The 12,333-nt window shown below is 40.5% G+C and overlaps 1 protein-coding gene across 1 annotated transcript in view; it reads left to right on the forward strand.

Annotated features, from left to right (window-relative positions):
* Positions 1-12,333, forward strand: part of LOC138446783 (phospholipid-transporting ATPase IB-like) — a 97,761-nt gene that overhangs the window by 64,779 nt on the left and 20,649 nt on the right. The window contains exons 27-30 of the mRNA XM_069602123.1: positions 2,180-2,290; positions 4,649-4,723; positions 7,646-7,768; positions 9,168-9,246. Of these exons, the coding sequence (XP_069458224.1) occupies positions 2,180-2,290; positions 4,649-4,723; positions 7,646-7,768; positions 9,168-9,246 (388 nt within the window). The remainder of the gene's footprint in view (positions 1-2,179; positions 2,291-4,648; positions 4,724-7,645; positions 7,769-9,167; positions 9,247-12,333) is intronic.

The following is a 12,333-nucleotide window of genomic DNA, read 5'->3' on the forward strand; positions in this document are numbered from 1 at the left end:
AAATCTGTGTCTCTGGCTTCTCCTGAATTACAGGCAGATTCTTTACCACCGAGTCCCCTGGGAAACCCTTTCTTTTTAAGTTGTTGTTCAGTTGCTAAGTCGTGTCTGACTCTTTGTGATTCCCTGGACTGCAGCATGCCAGGCTTCCCTGTCCTTCACTATTCCCAGAGTTTGCTCAAATTCATGTCCACTGAGTCAGTGATGCCCCTCAACCATCTCATCCTCTGTTGCCTCCTTCTCCTCTTGCCCTCAGTCTTTCCAAGCATCAGGGTCTTTCCAATGAGTTGGCTCTTCTCATCAGGTAGCTGAAGTGTTGAAGCTTCAGCTTTAGCGTCAGTCCTTCCAATGAATATTCAGGGTAGATATCCTATAGGACTGACTGGTTTGAAGACTCTCAAGAGTCTTCTCTACCGCCACAGTTCGAAAGCATCATTTCTTGGATGCTCAGCCTTCTTTATGGTCCAATCCTCACATACGTACATGACTACTGGAAAAACCATGGCTTTGACTATATGGGCCTTTATTGGCAAAATAATGTCTCTGCTTTCGTATACACTGTCTAGTTTTGTCATAGCTTTCCTTCCAAGGAGCAAGCATCTTTTAATTTTGTGGCTGCAGTCACCATCCACAGTTATTTTGCAGCCCAAGAAAAGAAAATCTGTCACCATTTCCACTTTTCCCTCTTCTATTTGCCATGAAGTAATGGGACTGGATGTCATGATCTTAGGTTTTTAAACACTGAGTTTCAAGCCAGCTTTTTCATTCTCCTCTTTCACCTTCATCAAGAGGCGCTTTAGTTCCCCTGCCACTTCTCTTTTTATACCATATCTTGCAGGGGGTTTAGAATTGCAGTTGCAATCATGATCAGACAGAAAGTGCAGGATCCCAGGGCTTTCTTTTCTCCCTTCCACCCACCTAAGTCCCCTCACGAAGCTAGGCACGGATGCAAGAGACTGGTCTGACTCATGCTCTGCTCCCCCTTTTTATTAACACACTATTTCAGGTTAAGGAAACCACATTGAGCCCCATTAGATGTTTTCTGACTCACTTTTCCTTGAGAGTAACTTTGACTGGAGAGAGGGAGAGGGTGTCCGCTGTGGCGTGGGCCATTTCATACTCCCTCGAATGTTGTCCTCGGGGTCATAGCAGTCATTCTCCTCTGTCTGTCCCATCCCCCCGCCCTTAGATGGGCTGCTGCCAAGGGTCTGTTGTCTTTCCTTTTCACCTCTTGTAGCACATGACTCTCCCTTCCTCAGAGAGGACCAGTGTAACACTTTGCTCACAGCCTAGATCTTTTTATTCTCAGAAAAGGGTAAATTATTCCCTTCTTCCTCTCTAAACTTCTTAATATTTTAAAACCATCCCAAGAAATGCAACTTTGACTTGCTGCTGCTGCTGCTGCTACTGCTGCTGCTGCTGCTGCTGCTGCTAAGTCGCTTCAGTCATGTCCGACTCTGTGTGACCCCATAGATGGCAGCCCACCAGGCTCCCCCATCCCTGGGATTCTCCAGGCAAGAACACTGGAGTGGGTTGCCATTTCCTTCTCCAATGCATGAAAGTGAAAAGTGAAAGTGAAGTCGCTCAGTCATGTTCGACTTTTAGCAACCCCATGGACTGCAGCCTACCAGGCTCCTCCGCCCATGGGATTTTCCAGGCAAGAGTACTGGAGTGGGGTGCCATCACATGCTACCTCCTTCTTAACTTTAATTTTTCTCTTTATATATTTACTATAGGAAATGGAGGGAAACTGATTCCTATAAGACTTTGTTACATGCATCTGATCAGACAGAAAAATCAGTGACTGATGTTCTTGCTTCCAGGATCTTCTTTCATTAAGTAATTCTGAGTCCCTTCTCACAATTAAGGTCCTAGATGTGGATCAGATCAAATTCTAAGCCTTGTATGTGACAAGTGAAAATGCAAGCAGGATTTGCTGGGCAGAAAAGTGATGTTTATTTACTTATTTTAATAGTAAGAAAAGTTAATTTCACAGAGATCTGAAAAACTCCTTTATAGTGAACAGTCACGTCAGGTTGTCTGGGACTAGGCTTCATTCTGTTTCTGTCCTCCAGAGTGGGAACTGCTGAGGTGCGAACCCTGGGAAAAAGACGTTTTGTGGGGTTTGTCACTAAATGGTAGGTTCCTTTGAACTTCATTGGCTGTTATTTCTGTCTTTTAGTTTAGCTACTTGGAGAAGCTTCTGCTGGTTCATGGAGCTTGGAATTATTTTCGAGTGACCAAATGCATACTGTATTGTTTCTATAAGAATGTCGTGTTATACATCATCGAGGTAAGGAATGCTTTCTTTCCTTGAGGTGTGAGGTCTTGTCTTTGCTGCGGAGCTTGATAGTTTAGTGTTTTCCTTATTTATCTCACTAAGTACTGTTACATAATGCTGCCCTAAGTTGTGGCTCACATAAAATTGATTTAATAAAAAATGGCAAGCAAACTATGTCACATCATGATGACTTACTGACATAATCTGTTGTTTAAAAAAAATAAATAAGAAAGTCCTATTTGGAATCAAAGTGTGTCTCTGCCAGCTCCAGATCCTCCTAGTAATCAGAAGCATCAGAAATCTCTGGGCTTTTGAACTGTTTTCCTCCTGATGCTGGAAATCTGGTCCCAAGGCTGTTGTTGTCTTCCTAACATCCCACTAGGGGCCAGGATGGGTCTTGTTCTTCCAGACACCAGCTCTTTCCTTTTGTCTCAGCTGTACTTAGCCCTGGTGGTTAAAACAAGTGGAACAAGAAACCTTTTCATGAGTGTTGCTTCCATGTCAAGAAAATAACATGGAAAGAACCTGTACCTGTTCTCCTTCCGTGCTGGGGGCTGCGGAGCTGTGGCTCCCACACTGCTGCCAGCCCTGCCGCCTGCCCCGGCTCCCATCCTCTGCACTGGCAGAGTGCCTGGCAGCAGGGCCTCTTTTTTTCCTGAAAGTGGACCAAAGGAGAGTTCCATAACTGCATTTTTCATGGAATCTGAGTGTTTGTCATGCCTTTATTGCTTCTGAGAAAGCATGTTTTCTCTAGTGTGTAGTGTATAAGGGTAATGGGATTTTGAGGTGAATCTTTCTTTTACTACTGAAGTATCATTGATTCACAATATTACAATTTCAGGTATACAACATAGTGGTTCAGTAGTTTTACAGATTGTATTCCACTTAAAGTTATTATAAAATAATGGCTATATTTCCTTGTACTAAACAATATATCTTTGCTACTTATTTAATTTAAAATAATTATTTATTAGTTTTTAATGGATTAAAATTCATTTTAATGGTTGATTTACAATATTATATTCATTTCAAGTGTACACGCTTATTTTACACAAGGTAGTTCGTGTCTCTTATTCCCATGCCCCTACCTCACCCCTCCCGACTTGCGTCTCCCCACTTGTAACCACTAGCTTGTTCTCTGTATCTGTGAGTCTGCTTCCTGTTTGTTATATTCACTAGTTTGTTGTCCTTTTTAGATTCCATGCGTAAGTGATAACATAGAGTATCTGTCTTTCTCTGTCTGACATTTCACTTAGCACAATACTTTCTTGGTCCTTCCATGTTGTTGCAAATGACAGAATTACATTCTTTTTTATGGCTGAGTAATGTCTCATTGTATATACATACAATCTATGGGGTCTCAAAGAGTCGGACACAACTGAGTGACTTCACCTTACCTTACCTTATATACATACCACATCTTCTTTATCTGTTCATCTGTTGATGGGCACATTATCTACAATAGTCAAATATGGGAGTGAATCTTGTAACTACCATCCTGACTTTTAAAATATCTGTGTAAGCTTTACATTTGGCCGTGGAAACACATTTTTAAACATTTTATTTTGAAATAATGATAGATTCACAAGAAGTTATAAAAAATATTTACCAGAGTTCTTGTGAACCCTTCACTGAGTTTCTCCCAAAGATAGCACCTTATATAAAACCACAGGATAATCTGAAACCAGGAAACTGATATTGGTACAACTCATTCAGAACTTATCCAGCTTTCATCAGCTTTGCACATGTGTGTGTGTGCGTGCGCGTGCATGGGTGTCACTCTGTGTCCTTTTATCCCTGTGTAGACTCATGTAACTACCAGAGTAATCAAGATACAGACCGTTCCAATAAAAGATACAAACTCGCCTCATCACCACAGGATCTGCCTCATGCTACCCCTTTATATTCACACCCACTCTGACCCCTGGCAGTAGCTCATCTATTCTCTTTTCCTATCACGGAGTTCTTTCAAGAATTCTCTAAAAGTGCAATCATATACCATGTAACTTTTGAGACTGGATTTTTTTCACTCAATATAACTCCTTTCAGATCCATCCAAGTTGCTGCACGAGCAATCATTTTTCCTCTTGACTGCTATGTAGTAATCCATGGCACAGGTGGCTATCATTTGTTTACTATTCACTTGTCGAAGGACATTTAGGTTTGTTCCAGTTTGGAGCCATCATGAATAAAGCTGCTGTGAACATGTGCATAGGTTTATGTGTAAACACAAGTTTTCACTTATTTGAGGTGAGTGTCCAAGTATACATTTGCTGAGTTGTAAATGTACTGTTTTCCAGAGTGACTTTACTATGAGTGTATGTAGGTCAGCACTGACATAGCGGTACACTTGGCCTCCTTCTCTTTCAGCTTTGGTTCGCCATTGTTAATGGATTTTCTGGGCAGATTATATTTGAGCGTTGGTGCATCAGCTTGTACAATGTGGTAAGTAAGCACTCTCCCTCTCTCTCTCTCTGATGGCGTGAGGGGCTGTACTGTTTGTGTCTGGGACGCAGAGCTAAGTCCCTCATCTGCATCCACGGCTCACATACATCTTTAGGGCCTCTGATGCTGCCACACATCCTGCAGAAGCACAAACTCCCCACACATGGTTTCAATCATCGCAGCTCATTTTATAGTAACTACATGATATTTCCCAGGTGGCGCTAGTGGTAAAGAATCGTCCTGCCAATGCAGGAGATGTAAGAGACATGGGTTTGATCCCTGGGTCGGGAAGATCCCCTGGAGGAGGGCATGGCAACCCACTCCAGTATTCCTGCCTGGAGAATCCCCATGGACAGAGGAGCCTGCTGGGTCACAGTGCATGGGTTGCAAAGACTCAGACACAACTAGAGACTTAGCAACCATACACACAACATTTATATGCAATATATTTTTTTAATAATATTGATATTTCAGAAACTTTCTAATTTGCCTATACAACATTTTCATATTTTTAAGTCAAGTAAAAATTGCTGAACTCTTCCTAAACCCCCTGCATTTAATACATATAATTTAGATTTATCTCTATGTGTCTGTAAGTATGTGTGTGTGTTTATAGTGTAATTCAATGTCCTCTTAAGCCTCTTGGTAGAAAATTTGTATTTATTGAAATAGAACATGCTGTGCTTGTATTAAATGCTGAATTTTTATATCAAGCCTATAGTAAATACAATTTTCCATTTTAATGGAATCTTCTAATAATAAATAATCCCATACCATTACTTGAGTTATTTTGAATTCAAAACGTAGATGTTTATTAAATAGTAAGGCTAAGTGGCTTTTTACCCACATAACCTTTTAATTTTTGCTTTATTTTTCTTGGGTTATTATCCCACCAAAGGGTTAGAAGTTAAGAAACGTAACATAAAAATGAGGCTCCCCCCAAGTATCCCATGACCTCTCTCGTGCACTGTGTTATTGCAGTGATATTATACTCTGCATGCTCTGTGCTCTCACTCCTAAAGATCTGTCTTCTGGGAGCTGAAATTCCAGAACAGATTGAAGTTACTGTATAGAAGTCACTGGGTGCTCAATGACTGCTATGCATATTTACAGTCATGTGAGTGCCAATGGCTGGGGGTATTTGGTCAGAGCACTACACCAGGGAAGCTTGGGTCCTATGCAGAGTTGTCTCTGCCAGGCTCTTGGTCACAAAGGACAATACTGATAAACTTTCTTAAGCCACAGCTATTGACCAATGGAATCTTGCCAACTGGAACTCCAGTGGAAAATTTAAATAATTATGGAAAATTGAGAATAAAATATGATGACATGCTTATTAAATATCCATTAACTTATTAACTTTCATCCCATTACAAGTATATTTTACAGGTGAAAAAAAAATGAAAACCAGGACATTCCAAATAATAGTTACTGGCAATGCCAGAGATGGACTCTGTCTACTTATTTGAAAACTAAATTTATATGAGTTGTCATGCTACTTCTAGAGGTTGTATATTATTTCTGCTACTGCTCATGCATAACTAACTGCTATAGGAATTACCCTCCTACAGAAAAACTACAATAGCAGAAAAAATGTATGAAACAATAGTTTTCAGGCACTAGATGCCAGGCTGCTCCTTGTATGATCCCCAAGAGCAGGCCAAAGTGAAGGAAGATGGGCCCACAGGGAAGCCCGCTGTCTTTACTGAACTGAAGATGCAGAGGGTGGAGTTCAGTGGGCCAAGAAAGCTAGAATTTGCCAGACAGACTATCAGAGACAGGCAAACTGCACTGAGAGATGGAGAGAGGGAAAGAGTTGCAGACACAGAGAAATACAGAGACACAGTGTTTCTGGAAATGTGTAGCTGTTCCCTTGAGCCTCTGGTTGAGGATTTATCTGTTTGTACATGAGAAAAGTATACTCAGAGCTAAGGGAAGCGCAGGTCTCCTGCATTGCAGGCAGATTCTTTACTGTCTGAGCCACCAGGGAAGCCACTGGAAAGCAGCGGGCTGGATTTCTGGAGCTCGCTCAAGGGTAGGAACAGTTTGTATTCCCATTAGCCTGTTGGGGAAGACCTACTACACAAGCTACTGGGGAAATTCCTTACGTAAGTCACACTTTTAACAATAAGGATGAATTAGTCCCACAGTAAGAGCTTCCCAGGTGGAGAAGGAAATGGCAACCCACTCCAGTGTTCTTGCCTGGAGAATCCCAGGGACAGGGGAGCCTGGTGGGTTGCTGTCTATGGGCTTGCAGAGAGTTGGACATGACTGAAGTGACTTAGCAGATGGTGCTAGAGGTAAAGAGTTCAGTTCAGTCACTCAGTCGTGTCCGACTCTTTGTGACCCTATGAACTGCAGCACACCAGGCCTCCCTGTCTATCACCATCTCCCGGAGTTCACTCAAACTCACATCCATTGAGTCAGTGATGCCATCCAGCCATCTCATCCTCTGTTGTCCCCTTCTCCTCCTGCCCCCAATCCCTCCCAGCATCAGAGTCTTTTCCAATGAGTCAGCTCTTTGCATGAGGTGGTCAAAGCACTGGAGTTTCAGCTTTAGCATCATTTCTTCCAAAGAACACCCAGGGCTGATCTCCCTGCTAATGCAGGAGATGGAAGAGACTTGGGCTCTATCCCTGGGTTGGGAAGATCCCCTGGAGGAGGGCATGGCAACTCATGCCAGTATTCTTGCCTGGAGAATCCCATGGACAGAGGAGCCTGGAAGGCTGAAGTCCATGGGGTTTCTAAAGAGTTGGACACAACAGAAGGGACTAAACAACCGCCAGGGGTCTCACCCAGCTTCCTGCACAATGATACCTTAGTAATTGCAATACATTATCAAAGCCAGGAAAATGACATTGGCACAGTACTCTCAGATACAGACTGAAAGCTCTTTATAATAGGTTCTTGTTTCCTATGCAGATTTTCACGTCACTGCCACCCTTTACTCTCGGAATCTTTGAACGGTGTTGTAGTCAGGAGAGCCTGCTCAGGTACCCACAACTCTACAGAATTTCTCAGACAGGTGATATTTTCAACATAAAGGTAAGCAGAAGGTTATTGCAGGTCTTTCAACTTCCCTCCAAAAGGTACTTTTGTCTCTTTCCTTTCTGATGCTTTAGGAAAAATAATTTAAAAACAACAAGGAATGCAGCCCCATGTCATATTTCCTTGTATTCTACCTAAGGTTCCGTGAATCCTGAGGTTTTCCAGTCTGGCATTAACTTTGTGTTTGAGCCAGCTTCTTTCCTAAAAATTGCTTTGTGCTGTGCTACGCTTACTCCAGGAAATTTTAGTTGCAGGCGAAAGATGTTTTTTCCACGCTCTTTTTTTTCTCTCTAGTCCTTTATCTGTAAGTCTTCCTGGCAAGCATGAAGAAAAAAAAAAACTAGTGTATTTAGAATTGAATGAACAAAGACTTGTTTTTGTTATTTTTCTGTCATATCCTAACCTTGTGTACCCTTCTTTGATTGATCCCAGAGATATTATATTATTGAGATATCCTTTAAGAAAACTGTGCAGGCATACCTTATTTTATTGTGCTTTGCAGATACTATTTTTTTTTTTTTTTTTTTTACAAATTGAAGTTTAGTGGCAAACCTGTGTTGTCAGATGATGGCTAGCCTTTTCATTGATGTGTAAACATTATTTTTAGACAATGCACACTTAATAGACTACATATAGTGTAAACACAACTTTTATATGTACTGGGAAACTAAAAAACATCACGTGACTTGCTTTATTATGATATTTGCGTTATGGTGGTGGTCTGGAACCAAATCTGCAATGTCTCTGAAGTATGCCTGTCTATGGTATATTAAACATTATTTTGACCACAGTCAGGGTATAGATATAAAAGTACAGGGTGTATCATATAAAATATGATATTAAATTATATTTTAAGTGCTATAATTTAAAGATTGAAAGTATTTTTAAATTATTTCTTTAAATTAGTTCTTTTTTGCTGGGTAATTAAAGCCTTTATATGTTTTCTTAAATAAATACATTATCTTTGAATTCTACATATTTATATTTATTATATATGTTTTTCAAATGATATCATCCTATAATTTCACACTCATTTATTTATTTATTTAAAATTTTTTATTTTTACTTTATTTTACTTTACAATACTGTATTGGTTTTGCCATACATTGACATGAATCCACCACTGGTGTACATGCGTTCCCAAACATGAACTCCCCTCCCACCTCCCTCCACATAACATCTCCCTGGGTCATTACCATGTACCAGCCCCAAGCATGCTGTATCTTGCATTGGACATAGACTGGCGAGGAGACTAAAGATATGGAAATTTTTAGTCTCCAGTAAGACATTTTAGCTTTTAACTGTGTTTGACACAGCAAATAAACTTTATAACATTACATATTTTTAGAGTTAGACCTGGATACTATCTTGATTTTCTTGCTTTGTTTTCTTTTAGGTGCTTTGGATTCAATGTATAAATGCTATTGTCCATTCATTCATTCTCTTCTGGTTGCCTGCAAAAATGCTGGAGCATGGTAGTAACTTCATTGTTTTCTCTGTGTGTGTGTCTACAGATAGAATTGAAGAAAGCAAGAGTAGGATTAAAAATATAGGTTTATATATATTCACCTAAGTCACTTCAGTCGTGTCCGACTCTGTGAGACCCCACAGACAGCAGCCCAACAGACTCCCCCATCCCTGGGATTCTCCAGGCAAGAACACTGGAGTGGGTTGCCATTTCCATCTCCAATATATTCACCTAAACTGATAGTATAATCTGGTTAACAGATTGCAGTTTGAACATTTAACAGAGGGCCTTTACAGCCCATTGTCCTTGCCTCTAACATGTATAAATTGTAACTTAGTGCTTTTATTGTTAATTTTTAATAAATATTTGAGTCAGGAGGTCTGATAGAAAGCACAACAGTTCTACTGAGTCATAGATTCCCTCTGTTAGTTTGAAACTTTAGTCCACTATATTTATTGCTTTCATTTCTAAAACTTTATGCTTCAATTTAAACTGTAACAAGTCCAACAGGCCATATAGAAATTTAACCCTATATTTTATTATTGGACTAGGTCTCCTTTTCCGGACATACAGTTTTCCAAACAACATTATGCGTGAACTTTTTTGCCAAACTGGTTTGTGTATAAATAGATCCAGGAGTAGGAGTTATATTTATGAAGTGTGTTACTGATGTGTAATTGGCTCATAGCCACAAATTAAGGTGTGAAATACAATTATTTTCCTTTAACCAGACAGAGTCGGACACGACTGATGCAACTTAGCAGCAGCAGCATGTCCTAATCTTAGAAATATATTGTTTAATTGAGCCTTGGTTGTGTGTCTTTATGTCCATTTGTATTTAAAGAATAAATCTGCCATTATACTGCTAAGGGCATTCCTTATAAAACAAATGAGCAAAAAAACTGAGCAAAATTTTCAAGTGATAACAATATAGCAAAGTAACACGCTGACAAAGAGTTGGTTCCACTTTCAGAATGGTGGTGTGAAGAGCTCCTTGGATGTGCTCCTCACCCTCAAAAAACCAAACCTGCAAAACTATAAAAACACAACTCTGTAAATTCTCTGAAAATTATCCAAAAGGCAAGGAAGATGATCAGTCTACTAAAACTCAGTTAGGGCATCAAGAGTCTACATCTCTTGAGCCATGACCCTCTCCCTCCCTTCCCCACAGTAGCCTGGCCGGACAAAAGGTCCACTCCAAGCAGGTGTGGACAGGAATATGGGACTACTGCTCCTCTTGGCTCTCAGTCAAGGGTTCCCGTCTCACAGGAAGGGCAGCCCACCAACATTTCTCATCCCTCCAACTCTGATGGAAGAGGCCAGATTTCTGATGGGCGTGGCTGAGATAGAGCTCCCTTTCCCCCAGGCAACTAATATTCACAGGACAGAGTTTCCATCCCATGCACGACAGACCAAGAACCCTGGGCCCCTGGTCACTTTTACCACAACTCACTTGTAGGGCAGGGAATTTCTGGGAGAGTCAAGCCAAGAAGACTGGTGGCTTTGTGCTAGACCACTAGTACAGAAATACTGGGTCCAAAATTTTGCCATTAGCAAAAAAGAGCTCCAAAACTCTTTCCCAAATAAGATGACTATTCAAAACAAAGTGGGGGAAAGTTCAAGTCTAAGGATACTCTCCAAAACAGTAGCCCTTCTTCATTAAGAGCAACAAGCTAAATCGTAGGCCAACTGATTTACCAGTGAGAACCAGGGAAAGAGATAGATAAAGAACTGAATGAAAACCCTGGAGTTGAAAAGTACCAAAAACTCGAAAAATGTGTTAGAAGGGCTCAACAGTAGATTTGAACTGAAAGAAAAAAGGATTAGCAAACTTGAAGTTAGACCAATAGACAATAAGGGCCAGGCAGTGCTAGTGGTAAAGAACCCACCTGTTCATGCAGGAAATGTAGGAGACGTGGGTTCAATCCCTGGAGTGGGAAGATCCACTGGAGGAGGGCAAGTCCATCCACTCCAGTATTCTTGCCTGGGAAATCCCATGGACAGAGGAGCCTGGTGGGCTACAGTCCATAGGGTCGCAAAGAGTTGGACAATACTGAAGTGACTTAGCACAGCACAATCTGAAGACCAGAGATAAAAGAGTGAAGAAAAATAAACAGAACATTACAGAATGTGACATGCCTTTCAGCACACCAACAGAAGCACGATGGGTATACCAGAACAAGAGGAGAAAACCGATGAAGCAGAAAAAAAATATTCAAGGAAATAATAGCTGGAAAGTGTCAAATTAGTTGAAAGTGAAAATGCAATCCACAGAATGGAGCAAAGGATACACAAGTTACCGATAACAGAAGATTTGTATCCAGAGTATATAGAGAAGATTTATAACTCAACATAAAAAGATAAATGACTCAAATTTTTTAAATGTACAAAGGATTTTAATAGACATTTATCCAGAGAAGACAGACAAATAACTAATAAGTACATGTTCAACATCATTAATATTTAAACAAAAAAATTAAAACCATGATGATATACAACTTCATACCCATTGCATGCGTCCTCAGTCATGTCTGATTTTTTGTGCACTGATTGACTGCAACCTGCCAGGCTCCTCTTTCCATGGGATTCTCCAGGGAAGAATACTGGAGTGGGTTGTCATTTCCTTCTCCAAGGGATCTTCCCGACCCAGGGATGGAACTGGCCTCTCCTGCACTGGCAGGCAAGTTCTTACCACTAGCACTGCCGGGCGAGCCCAGGCTACAGTCCAAAGGCTTGCAAAGAGTTGGACATGACTGAGCAGCTGAGTAGGCATTGCACGTTTTAGTGAGTTCTAAATCAGGAGAAAACATAAATCAGGAAATAAGTGAGCCTCAAATATATGGGTGTGCTACCTGAATTGGGGTTAGGGTCAGAGATAAGCACTTAAAAATTTCTATATCAACCAGGACCAGGTCCACCAATATTTATTGAGAATTTTTAAAAGTGTAAAGAAGATCTTAAAAAATTATCCTAATCTTGACATAATATTGACCTTTTAGAATGAAATTTGTAAGTGTACAGCAGGTTTAAGAATCGTTAAAAAGTATATGAAATTCTATTTTAGCTTCAAGTTATCTGTTAGGTTTATTATTTT

The sequence above is a fragment of the Ovis canadensis genome, chromosome 10 (genome assembly GCF_042477335.2).
Source record: "Ovis canadensis isolate MfBH-ARS-UI-01 breed Bighorn chromosome 10, ARS-UI_OviCan_v2, whole genome shotgun sequence".
In the NCBI taxonomy this organism is placed as follows: Eukaryota; Metazoa; Chordata; class Mammalia; order Artiodactyla; family Bovidae; genus Ovis; species Ovis canadensis.